The sequence below is a fragment of the Cavia porcellus genome, unplaced genomic scaffold (assembly GCF_034190915.1).
Source record: "Cavia porcellus strain 051 isolate PalLab524CR breed Dunkin Hartley unplaced genomic scaffold, mCavPor4.1 scaffold_31, whole genome shotgun sequence".
Taxonomy (NCBI): domain Eukaryota; kingdom Metazoa; phylum Chordata; class Mammalia; order Rodentia; family Caviidae; genus Cavia; species Cavia porcellus.
In genome coordinates, this window is record NW_026947514.1 from 2,260,816 (window position 1) to 2,273,248 (window position 12,433).

Here is a 12,433-nt window from a genome sequence, read left to right on the forward strand (position 1 = left end):
CCCCAGTACTGACACCCCGAGGAACTGGACAGGCACTGCAGATGTTACTCTTTATGAAAACACCAGGCTCATCACCGGGGTTCACAGGAGAAAACCCCATTGCCCACTGGACTCCAGGCAGAACAGATGTGGGACCATGCTTCCAACACGGTCATGGCGAGGGCTCGGTCTGCACTGTGAGGGTCTCGCCCCCTGCTACCAGAGGGATGCCTTCTGGGGCCCTGATGTGCAGGCCAGGGCCCCCTGCACCGGTCACCAGGACAGTGTTCTCCTGTGATGTGGTGGTCCCCAAGTGGGACAGGAGGACCCCGCTGGCAGTCTGAACGAGGATCTGTTCCTGGCCCTGGCAAAGCACTTCCGGGCACCCATTACTGATTTCAAAGGCCACCGAGTCCCCAACAGCAGCCTCACATTCCAGGTCTCCCAGGCTGATGTGTACCTCCAGCCCATGGAGGAGCTGCTTCAGGTCCCCAGAATGGCTTCCTATGCTCAATGGTGACCTGTCTGGGCCAGTCCTGCGAGTGCAGTCCACTGGCACAATGTCTATTGGCGAGATCTCCTCAGGCAGTGGGGCCATGGGCCTGGCGCCTGGGTCCCCTGGCTCTGCACCTGTAGCCTCTCCTGCTGGTGACAGGGTGCTGTAGGCTCCCAGGCTTCCCTGGGCGGCCTTGGCATCTGGAACATGCTCTTTAGGCTCGCCTAGCGGGGCACCTGTTCCATGGCTCTCCCCACACAGGACACCAGGGCCTGCAGACCCACGCCTGGCTCCAGAGTCAGCGGATGCCGTAAGCTGCCAGCCTGCATGTGACACACTCGTGAACCCACCGGAAACTGTCACCCCATGGCTGCCTTCAGGCAGGGCAGGAGCGGCCCCAATCGCTGGAGGGGCAAAACCTAAACAGATCAGAAACAGAAGAGCACATGTATTGTGTGTAACAGTGTCTTCCAACTCATAAGCTGGCCCACATCAGCTCCCATCTACTCCCACAGGCAGATTTTGTTTTAGAAATGTGTCCTCCCGGGGCAGGGAGCTCTGAGCTCCCACCTCACTTGGAGATGAGGGCAGGTGCCAGGTAGCAGGGTCTCTCAGCTGGTAAAAGAGACAGGAGGGGTCATTTCCTGTGTGACTGTTGCCTGTGGAAGCAGGTCTTGTGAGAGCCAGGCCATGGACTGCATGCATGTCCTTGAGATTATCTCTACCCACCTCTGGGGGCCCTCGTAGTCCACTCCCCTCATCAGGTGACCCCTCCCTTGGCCTGAGGGTTCAGGGTTGAGTGGAACTCCCTACTCTGTGGGGCAGCAGCTGGGGCAATCTTCAGGTCTTACCCTTGCCTGTAGTGGGCACACCCAGCCCAGGAGTCTCCTGGCCTCCGCCAAGGGCAGCAGGGCGCTCTGGGTCACCAATGGGCAGAGCTGCTTGCCTGGGCCTCTGTGCTGCGGGTGCTTGCTGTGCAGCCTGTGGAGAGATGCTGCTGACACCAGACCCACTGCAGCCCTGCTCCTGTCCTCCTGGGAGAGTACAAGGAGCCCAGTGCCACCAGATGCCCACACCTGCCCACTCACAGTGTGCCCACCTCATGCAACCTCTGCCAGCCACCGGCTTCCTCAAGCCTCAGCCCGGCCCTCTCTGGACTGTGGCCTTGGGCTACAGTGTGGTCTGGGCGTGCTTCTGTCTTCCTCAGAAATCCTGGGATTCCTAGGGACTCGGCAACCTGAAGAGAAAGGGGCCGGGAGACATGAACTTCGCCGGCTGGGTGTAGGAGCACAAGCCAGTAATTTCAGTACTCAGGAGGCTGAGGCAGGAGGACTGCCATGAGTTCAAGACCGGCCTGAACTATACTGTGAGATCCTGTTTCAAAAAACAAACAACAATAAAGCAAACAGCTTGAGCCTGACCTGGCAATTTAGCAACTTACCAAGACCCCTTGGCAAGAGAAAAGAGAAGAGGAGAGGAGAAGAGCTGGAAATGGAGCTTAGCAACCGCAAATACTCCAAGTGATCCCTGCTGGCCACGTGTGCCCACACCCAGTGGGCCGTGGCCCCAGCTGGCACGGGGAGACATTGGGCTTTCGTTTCTTTCTGCATTCTGGAGTTTCAGGTCAAGCACACATCATTTTTATGTTAAGCAACTAAACCTTCCCTTGAAGCGGAGAAAGGCTACAGACCAGCAGCGAGAAGCATCGCTGCTGGAAGTGTCCCCTCTTTCACTCCTCCCCGGCTCACTGTGACAGTGAGAGCCCGAGCCTGGTGTCACCTGAGGGTCTCTGACTTCCAGGGGCTGCAGAGAAGCCGTGCCGACTCGGCTAAGGTGCTCCTGACACAGGGCCTTCACCCTGGCGTGCAGCTCTTCAAACGTTTTGTACACAGCCTGGAAGCTGGGCTGCGCCAAGCTGCTGTCCTTGGCCTGTGTGAGAGGGAAACGAGGCGAGTCCACACCTATGGCCTTGATGCTGGACATCCAGGCAAAGGCGGAAGGGCTCCTGGCAGGGAGCCCTCTTGCCCCAGGGCACCTGCTGTGTGCCCAACATCAGAGGGAGCCAGCCAGCCAGCACAGTGACCACATAGCTCCAGGATAGCATCGGGCAGGGAGATAGAGACTTCCAAGGAGTTGGCCCAGGAGGCTGGGCTAGCCACACATGTGGCTTCCTGACAGCAACAGTGACCTCGCCCACTCCTGCTCTGGGCTCTGTCCTGGGGAAGCGGCAAAGCCCAAAAACACACCACACAGGGTCCTTACAGACCCTCAAATGCTCACCTTCACCAGGAGAAACTCATATACAGTCACCACCTGTACCAGCCGGGGCAGCACCAGCTCCATCAAGTCCTCTGGGCCACTCTGCAGGAGCAACTGCAAAGAAAGCACTCACCACCTCAGGACGTAAGACAAAGACCCCCAGGGTCAGCGACTCCCAACATTCTGCTCTGGTTTGGTTTGGGTAGGTTTTTGAGACAGTCTCACTATGCAGTTCAGGCTGGCCTAGACCTCACTGTGCAGCCAAGTCTGGCCTCGATCTCTGCCATCCTCCTGTCTCAACCTCCAAAGTGCTGGGCTCATGAGCATGTGCCACCACGCCTGGCTAACATTCTGCTTTCTTAAGAACCGTAATCGTTCACCCATGAACAGAGACCTGTCAACTCCCGGTTCTAGGTCTGAGTGCTGAGTACAGGACTAGGCACCAGGCCCGTGGGGAGGGCATGGCTGGAGGCAATGGGAGTGCTCCCTGCAGTGCTGGCTCCTGACCCTTGCAGGAGACTCACAGGCCAGTGAGTCAGGAGCTGCAGCAGAAACAGGGCTCAGGTACAGAGCCGAAGGTGGCAGCTGACCAGAAGGGCCGTGCTGGGTTCCTTCCAGAGGTGCTAGGTGGAGGGGGTGCAGGGATGGAGCCAGGGCTGGATCCCCTGCACCTGGCACAGCGGGGAGCATAGGCAAGGGGGACCCAACTGACAGTGCATCGGGTAGGGAGTAAGGCTCAGCAGCCACGGGGGGAAAGGGGGAGTGAGGCGGAAAGAAGTGACATGAATCAGACACACAAGCAAAATCCACATGGCTCCTCTGGTGTAGGAAACCAAACATGTAAGTAAGGACCAAATGTAATAGATACTGGGAAATGGGAAGAAAATATTCAAATGAGAAGGGGAATATGGGGGGGGGGGAGAAACTAAGGACAAGGAGAAAAAGAAAGGAAAAAACGGAAAGAAAACTCTGTCACTAAGGAATAGAGGAGGGGCTAAAGGGAGGGGAGGGGAATGGGAAAAAAAGCACCAAGGTGTATCATGAATGGGTCCACCTACTCTGTATTGAATGTGACCAGTAAAATTCTTTGAAAATGCAAAAAAAGAAAGCCAGGCATGATGGTGCACACCTGTCATTCTAGCACTCAGGAGGCTGAGGCAGGAGGATTGATGAGCGTTTGGGGCCAGCCTGCACTACACAGAGGAGCGCCCTCTGCAACATAGTGGAGTGTGGAAAGTCAGGCAGGGGCCTCTTCTGAGCTGGAGGGGCTCACGGCAGCCCAGGGCGGAGAGGGCTGGGATAAGTGAGCAGAGCTCCAGAGGGGCTGGCCCCCAAGCGGAGCCATGAGTCTGCAGTCGGCGGAGGTATAAGAAGCCAGGCGAGGAGTGAGGTCCCCTGGGCCGCCTGGCAGACAGGTATGGGGAGGGACGAAACCTGGCGCAGGATGGCAGGGCTGTGCCACCTTGTGCATGCTGCATGTCTATGCCCAGAGTGGATGATTTCAACAGGCACCCAGCAGATCCATGAATTCCACACACTTCCAGGAAAGCCTCCTCCACATGTGGATGGTGATGCTGCCTCTTTGCAGGGCAGCGGCCAATTCGACCACAGTGTCCCTGTCACCCTCTTGGGAGTCACTCGTGTCCCAAGCGGCCATCCTTACCTCTCAGATGCCTGCCAGCTTCAGCGCCACCCGGGGCAGCTGTCCCTCTCTGCCAGGCAGGGACAATGACTACTGTGGGACCCCTGACCCAAGGTCTGCCTAGAGGGTGCTGTGGAGGCCTCGAAGTGGGGCAGCTGAGCTGCTGGGCAGGAAGTGTGAATCCTGGTGCTGTTTGCATCAGCCAGTGACACGAGGTGAAGGCCACTCGTCACCCACTACTGAAAACGCGTCCCCAAGTGTAACACCTGCAACCCAGGCTAGCGAAGCTGAGTCCCAGGCTCCCAGGCTGGTGCCACAGGCAGCACTGCACGGGGCTGTTTCCTCTGCCCCTGTATGCCCTGGCCCCCACCTGCCTCTCCAGCCAGCTGTCACTCATGTTTCCCCCATGTGTCTGGCAGCTTATTTTAAATGCAGAGAGCTAACGGTGAATTGTCACATACCAGGCCAAAGAACTTCACAGAGTAAGTGCCACAGTGTAAGAGCCACGTACCTCCTGGAGCTGGGCTCTGCTCCTGTAGGCGTTCGGCGGGGCGACGGCTGCGCTGGACTCTGCCAGGCCCTCGGTGTCTCCAGGTTGAATCCCCGAAGCAGGACTGGCATTTTCTGGCTCCAGCACCATCGCCTCTTCAACTTCTACACACTGATAATGTTTTATAGCCAAAGAAAACAAAAGAATCATGCCCTGTGAGCTCTACCAAGAAAACCTAAAGGCAGAACTATGTCAAGGCAAGAATTTGCTTTTATGGTTTGGCCACACTGACAATTGAACCAAGCACTCTATTACTGAGCTGTATCTCCAGCCCTTTTTATTTTTATTTTGAGACAGGGTCTCACTAAGTTGCCCAGTTTGGCCTCAAACCTATGATTCTCCTGCTTCAGCCTCCAAGCAGCTGGGATTATAGAAATGCACCACCTGGACAATTATTTCTTCTCCCATCAAGACTCTAACCGCAATCAGTGCATCTTAGACTTTCCCAGCACTGTCCCCATCTGGAAAAACAGGTGATTATTACCAAGCCAACAAGTCTCACCTACACACTGGCACCCCAGGGTGCTGATCAAAGTGAAGTAAGAGTTCAGCTGATGTGACGATCATTTTAAAAATTAACCTAGCCCCTGAGTGTAGTGGAGCACACGTATAATGCTACCCTTGGGAAGTTGAGACAGGAGGGTTGCCAGAGTTTGGGGCCAGCCTGGGCTACCTAGTGAGTTCAAGGCTAGCCTGCACTCTCCAGCAAGACCCTCTCTCAAAAGACAACAAAAAAAGGGGCTGGGAATTTAGCTCAGTGGCATAAGCGCCTGCCTTGCAAGCAGGTAGTCGTGAGTTTGATCCCCAGTACCCATAAAAAGGAAAAAGACAAAAAAAAAAAAAAAAAAAAAATTGGGCAAAACTGCTGTGATATAAACACACAGCAACCACAGAGACCTTGTTACTAGGAGCCTGAAAGTTGAACAGACAGAGACACACTCAGCTCAGCACCAGACCACACTCGTGCCCCAGGAGCCCTACTGTAGGGTGCCACCCACTGTGACTCACTGGTGCCCCATGTCCCATGACCTGGCTTCAGCCAGGAGCACACCACCCTGCACCACTCTGACGGGCCTAAAGAACCAGAGCTGTGTGCTCATGGCATGCCACCCACGGAGGCTGGGGCAGTCAACGCCTGTCTCCCACTGTCTGGCAGCAGTGTAACAGGGTGGGGGCCTGCACCCCCTCCAGGGTTCACTGTAGGACGGGGATAGGAGAGGGACATGGCACTGTCACAGACAGTAGAGTTACCTGTGGGCTGCCTTGTGCTGCCTCTGCCCCGTCCTGGCGGGGCACAGCCGGTATGCACAGCTCTGGCAAGGCCGGGCCCCCAGTGCCGGCCTCCAGCTGCCCCCTCTCGGGTGACGCCTTGGGCTGCAGCCCACTGTGGCCTGGGTTCAGCCTCCAGTGCCGGGCCAGCCCGCCCTGCCCAATGTACGCCTTGTCACAGGCCTGGCAGCGAAAGGCCCGGGGCCGTAGAGCACAGCTGGCCACGGTGAATAGCGCCCGAGGGTCTCGCTGCTCCTCCTCGTCCCCCGAGCTCAGCTCCAAGTAGTCATCCGAGTCCGACAGCCGCCCGTCTGCCAGGTCCTCCGTCTTGATGAATCTGTAATCTCTGGCCTTGTACTTGGGGGGCCGGGATATCCGTCCAGAACGTGTTTTCACCCTCGAGGACTTCCTGAGCTTCTCGGTCTGCCCTGTTCGTGAGCCAGCTGGCGACAGAGACGGATGTGCTGAACCTGACCCAGCAGGTGCTGCCACAGGCAGGTCAGAGGCAGTCACAGGGGTCGGCATGCTGCCCTGGCTGCTCAGGGCAGGGGTAGCCTTCACCCTCTTGGCGGGCATGGGTCCTTGAGGACCCACAGGCTGTACCCCGAGCCCCACTGGGCCAGGCCAGCTCCCAGGCTTCGGGCTCTGTCCGGCCGCCTGGGGTCGGGTGATGGCCAGCAGGGAGGTTGGCTTCTCCTGCCCTTTCCTGTCTCCGGATGTCACCTTGACACAAATGGCTTCCAGTTGCTTCCACACAGAAAGGCAAATGGGAGAGAGAAAAAAAGTATTATGTGGTCAGTGCCTCCACAATTTGCCTTCATGTCAAATGCATGTTTGAATCTTTTCTAAATTACACAGCTCACATAACAGTTTCTGTAACAGTGTTCCTTTTGTTTGTTTGTTTGTTTGTTTGTTTTGAGACAGTGTACTCCAGGCTGGCCGTAAATTCACAGTGATCCTCTTGCTTCAGCCTGCCAAGTGCTAGGATTGCAGGTGTGTTCAGTGCCCAGCTAGACTGCTGTTTTTCAAACCTTTCTGACCATGGAATACATATCACATCCAACCAGTGCAAAAGCCGAAACACTTGCAGATATGAATGGAATAAAAATTCATGAACCCCAGGTGCACTGACTTTGGCCCATAATCCCAGCAAATTAAAAAGCTGAGACAGGAGGATCACAAGTTTGAGCCCAACCTGGGCAACCAAGTAAGGCTGTCTCCAAAAGATGAAATTAAAGAAGGGTTGCAGATGGAGCTCAGTGAGGAGGCCATGAGTTCAAACCCCAGTGCTGGGAACAAACCAACTACGATCCCAGGACTTACTAAGAAACAATGGCCTGCTTTGGTTCACACACATGTTTCGCTCAGAGCTCATAGGCCTCACGCTGGCCTGGACTCAGTTGAGTGCGGGAGCTCATTTTAAAAGTGTTTTTTTTAGGGGGCTGGGGGTTTAGCTCAGCGGCATAAGCGCCTGCCTTGCAAGCAGGCAGGCGTGAGTTCGATCCCTGGTACCTATAGAAATGAAAAAGACCAAAAAAAAAAAAAAAAAAAAAAAAAAACAAGAAAAAGTGGTTTTTTTAGCCAGAAAGGGTATCATACTCCTGTAATCTCAGCACTCAGGAGGCTGAGGCAGGAGGATCGTTGTAAGTTTGAGACCAGCCTGGGCTACAAAGTGAGCCCAAGGCCAGCCTGAACTGCATAGTGAGACCCCGTCATGAAAAGACAAAAAAAAAAAAAAGATGATTTTTTTTCCTTTTGTTTTTTGGCCTTCTCATGGTGCTGCATCTCTAGTCCTTTTTATTTTTTCCTTATGAGATAGGGCCTTGCTAAATTACCCATGCTGGGCTTGAATTTGCAACTGTCCTGGCTCAGCCTTCTAACATGAGCCACTATGCCCATCTGCAAAAAAAAAAAAAAAAAAAGTATCTGATGAAATTTTGGGGGGAAAAATAAGTTTTGGAAACCAAAAACGCCAGGAAGAACAAGCTCACTACCTGAATCTGCACTGCCCACCTCGAGACAGGCACCAGAAGTGATTGGTAAAGCCCTCTGAGGCTCCCCCAGCCTGCACACCATTGCCTGCTCCAAGCCTGAATGAGCTGCTAGTATTCCTGTGTTTTCACATTTATACCACATAGGGACAGCCCCAAAACTACCGTTCCATACGCATTCATTATACGAATGAGATTGTCTCCCCAAACTCTCGAGGCATCTTAAGTCTATTCCCGGCTGCAGCCCTGGTGGCTCATTTTCCTGTAGCATTCAGCAGTGTTCCCCTGCTTGGGGAGCCGGCTGTCTGCCCTGTTCTGATGGTGCGCTCTGGGCCCTGCAGGTATGTGTGCACACGCGTGTGAGTTTCTACAGGAACACACACTTAAGAGTGGAGCTGCATATGTCCAAGTTTTACTTAAAAATATCTAACCTTGGTATAGTGGTATTCACCTTATAGTCCCAGCAATCTGGGAGGCTCAGGCAGGAGGATCACAAGTTCAAACCCAGCCTATGCAACTTAGTGACTTTGCAAGACCCTCTCTCAAAATAAAATAAAAGAGCTCAGTACGCTGCTCAGTGGGAAGACCTGGGTTCAATTTCAGATATTTAAAAATAAAATAGAGAAAAGAAACATATCTAACAAATGGCTGGGCATGATGGCACACTCCTGTAATCTCAGCACTTGGGAGGCTAAGGCAAGAAGATCATGAGTTCCAGGACAACCTAGGCTACCTAATAAGTTCAAGACTGGCCTGAACTACACAGTGAGACCCTGCCTTGAAAAACAAAACAAACAAAAAATAAAACCTAATAAAATTTTACATACACATACTTCTTGACCTAGCAATCCCATCTTTTGGATTCCATTTTTAAAAAATGCCAGCCATGGTGGTGCGCCCCTATCATCTCAGCACTCATGGGGGTGAGGCAAGAAGGTCACCGTAAGTCTGAGGCTAGCCTGGGGACATAGTGAGCTCAAGGCCAGCGAAAACTACATGATAAGACTTGTCTCCAAAAAAAATTAAATAAATAAAAGCAAAAACAACAACAAAAAACACAAAAACAAGAGTAGGAATGGCCACGGGGCAGCAGGCCCCCAGAAGAGCTGGTCAGTGGCTGCAAAGCCCTTGCCAGGAGAGAAAGGGCACTCTAGGCATGTGAGTGTAAAGAAACCATAAGCCAGGGCAGGGCTGTAGGATGAAGGACCCAGCTGTTGGATGAAAATATTTCTATGGGCTGGCAACCAAGGGGACAAGGACACTGACCTCCATGATTCTGACCACACTGAGCCCACACTGAAGCACTGAGCTTCAGACCTACCCTCTACACCTCGTTCAACAGCCCCCTCTCCAACAGAGGCCAAGCAGCCCGCACCGTAGAGCCTCTCTCTTTAAGGCAGTCAGTCATTTACCCACATCTCCCTCTGGCTGCCTGATCTTGAAGCTATCTGGGTCAGCCTTTCCTCCCCATCCACAGCTACCTAGAGACAAGCTTGGGTCTGCTCTGCCTTCTGGCCTCGTGACACGCTGGAGGCTGGCAGCTTATTAGCAGAACGGGCCTCAAAGAGACATGACCGTGAGAGCAGGTAGAGTTTACACCATTCGACATTAGCTTGGCTGCAGAGGGCAATCCTAGCTCGCAGCCTGGATTGGGTTTGTTTCTACCGGATGGGAACACATTATTGCTGGAATCTTTCTGAGGTTGTCACACCAAACGCAAGAAGATATGGCCATGGTATGGCATGGATGAAGGCTCCAGAGTACAGCCACACCTTTAGGGCCTTGGGCAGATTTACTCAACCTCTCTGAGCTTCCCCCCCCCCCCCCCGGAAAATGCTGGTACAAAAACACTACTGACTGCTGGGAACTAAGCATACAGCACAGTGGCTGCCAAGGAGCTCTGCAAACAGCAGCAGCCACAGGAAGCCGCCCTGCCGTCTTCTGACCAGGGCTGGCTGCGCACAGCCAGTGGGCAAGACACCTGGCTCTTCAGCAGAGGACCATTCAAAGCCCGTGAGGTTGGGTTGCTCGAGGTGACAGCCCTAACAAGCGCAGCACTGGGGCAGAATCACACCAGTCTTTCCAAACTTATACAAGTCAGGTTTCCAGTCATTTTTTTCTTCTCTTTTTCTTTTTTTTTTTTTAGAAGACAGGGTCTCACTATATTGCCCAGGCTGGAGTGCAGTGGCTATTCACAGGCGCGATCCCACTACTGATCAGCATGGGAGTTTTGACCTGCTCCGTTTCGGACCTGGGCCGGTTCACCCCTCCTCAGGCAACCTGGTGGTCCCCCGCTCCCGGGAGGTCACCATATTGATGCCGAACTTAGTGCGGACACCCGATCGGCATAGCGCACTGCAGCCCAGAACTCCTGGACTCAAGCGATCCTCCCACCTCAGCCTCCCGAGTAGCTGGGACTACAGGCGCGCGCCACCACGCCCGGCGTCTCTTTTTCATAGTATTGGGGCTTGACTCTGGGCCTTTGTGCTGAGCTATATCCTCAGTCCTATTTGAGATACAGTCTTATTAAGTTATTCAGGCTGGGCTTATGATGCTCCTACCTCAGCCAGAATGCTGGCCTGGGAAGCAGTAAATCTTGATGGTCAACTAGTACAAGCCTGCCCAATGCAAATCAGTCAATAGCCTATTTCTTCCAGTGGCAAAAGTGTTTTGTGGTTGGTAATATTTTGTTTGTTTGTTTTTGTGGTACTGGGGGGGGGGGTGTCGAACATAGGGCCTTTGCACTAAGCTACATCTCCAGCCCTTCTTTTACTTTTCTTATTTTGAGACAGGCTCTTGCTAAGTCCCTAAGTTATCCAGGCTGGGCTGGGATTTGTGATCCTCCTGCCTCAGCCTCCCAGAGTGCTGGGATTACAGGGGTGCTGCCATCATGAACAGCTATAAGCTCTTTTCTTTTGCCAAAATTAGGATGAGAAGCCTTTTGTTACTCTCGAGAAGGGAATATGATTTCACACTGATGTGTAGGACCTCCAGCTTCAGAGGCCACACTTTAGAGTCAACTATTCCAGGAAAAACACTGAGTGAGAGGAGTGCAGCTGTAGCAGAGTGTGTTCATGTTTCTAGTGCTCTAAGCTGTACAGTGCATCACGCTGGGCACTGGGGTCACAAATCACAGCCACTGTCACTCGGGGTGCTGCACTGCAAATTACTGGAATATGGGCTCGATTTTGTCCTGAATCTGCCTTGGTACTGGCTGCACTTCGAATCCCACAAGCGCTCTGCGTGGGCTCCCTTAGTGCATTCAGGTTTCAGGCTGGGGACACGCACTGGAAAGCAGCTCCCTGTAACCCCGGGCCCACCGTTACGATCTTCATCGCGTGTGCTCCAACTGCACCCCTGCACCTGGGCCAGTGCCAGACACAGTGCGCAATGAACCAAACCCATAGGAAGAGAGGGGTGAAGCGATCAGGGACCACAGAACTCAGCTCGGGTCACCTGAGCTCTAAAGCGGTCACAGGGCCTCTGTAGCCGGGTTGCCTCGAAGCCGATGAGCCCGCCCTGGCCCAGTCTGGGCCTCAGTCTCCCTCCGTTCCCCGGCGCCTCACCTGGGGCGGCAGCAGACGCGGCAGGCGCGAGGGCTCAGCGCCCGGAGCCCGCTGCAGGGCGGCCTGCTGGGCCGCATCCCGCAGCCGCTGAGCCGCGTCCTGCACCACGAAGGGTGGCCGCGGCGGCGGCGGCGGCGGCGGCGGCAGCTGTGCCCTCGTCACTTGCTCCAGCACCCGCCACAACTGCTCGGGGCCCAGCGGGGCCACGAGTGCCGCGCTGCCGCCCTGGCGGGGGGGAGCCCGCCCGCCGCCGCCCCTGCCGCTACTGCCGCCGTCGCCACCACGCTCGCTGCCGCCCTCGGTCTCCGACTCTGCGTCCGCCATTACGGCCGAAGCGGGGACTCGAACCTTCGTCGCGAAGCAACGGCGCTGCTAAAGTGCGTCACGTGGGAAAGGGGCGGGCTACGAATCCCCGGCAGGTCAAACTACCTCGGAAGGCGCCTGACCGCGCTCTGCCCTCCTCCCTGACATTAATACTGTGAGACAAGTGCTCTGGCCTTGTTTTTTCATTTTCCCATGTCTCCTCCTCCAGAAGCTGACCCGGATTTCCCAAGAGGAGGTCGTCGGGATTCCAGAGCCCCTGACCTAACGCATCACACCATTCAAAGGTTCTCGATGTCATTCTACAAGGGGTTTGTGGATTCCTGTCCGTCCCCCCCCCCCCCGCCATAAATGGAACAG

The 12,433-nt window shown here is 54.6% G+C and overlaps 1 protein-coding gene across 2 annotated transcripts; it reads right to left on the reverse strand.

Annotated features, from left to right (window-relative positions):
• Positions 1-36: 36 nt before the first annotated feature.
• Positions 37-12,129, reverse strand: Znf839 (zinc finger protein 839). Of its 2 annotated transcripts, XM_005000534.4 has the most exons (8): positions 11,753-12,128; positions 6,178-6,942; positions 4,888-5,037; positions 2,756-2,848; positions 2,255-2,404; positions 1,575-1,712; positions 1,327-1,456; positions 37-894 (listed from the first exon to the last, which is right to left on the reverse strand). In XM_005000534.4, the coding sequence occupies exons 1-8, from the start codon at positions 12,074-12,076 to the stop codon at positions 152-154; spliced, it is 2,493 nt and encodes an 830-aa protein (XP_005000591.2). In that variant the 5' UTR covers positions 12,077-12,128; the 3' UTR covers positions 37-151. The 2 variants fall into 2 exon arrangements, with proteins under 2 accessions (XP_005000591.2, XP_063096986.1); XM_063240916.1 differs by lacking the exon at positions 2,255-2,404 and having other exon boundaries at positions 11,753-12,129.
• Positions 12,130-12,433: the final 304 nt, after the last annotated feature.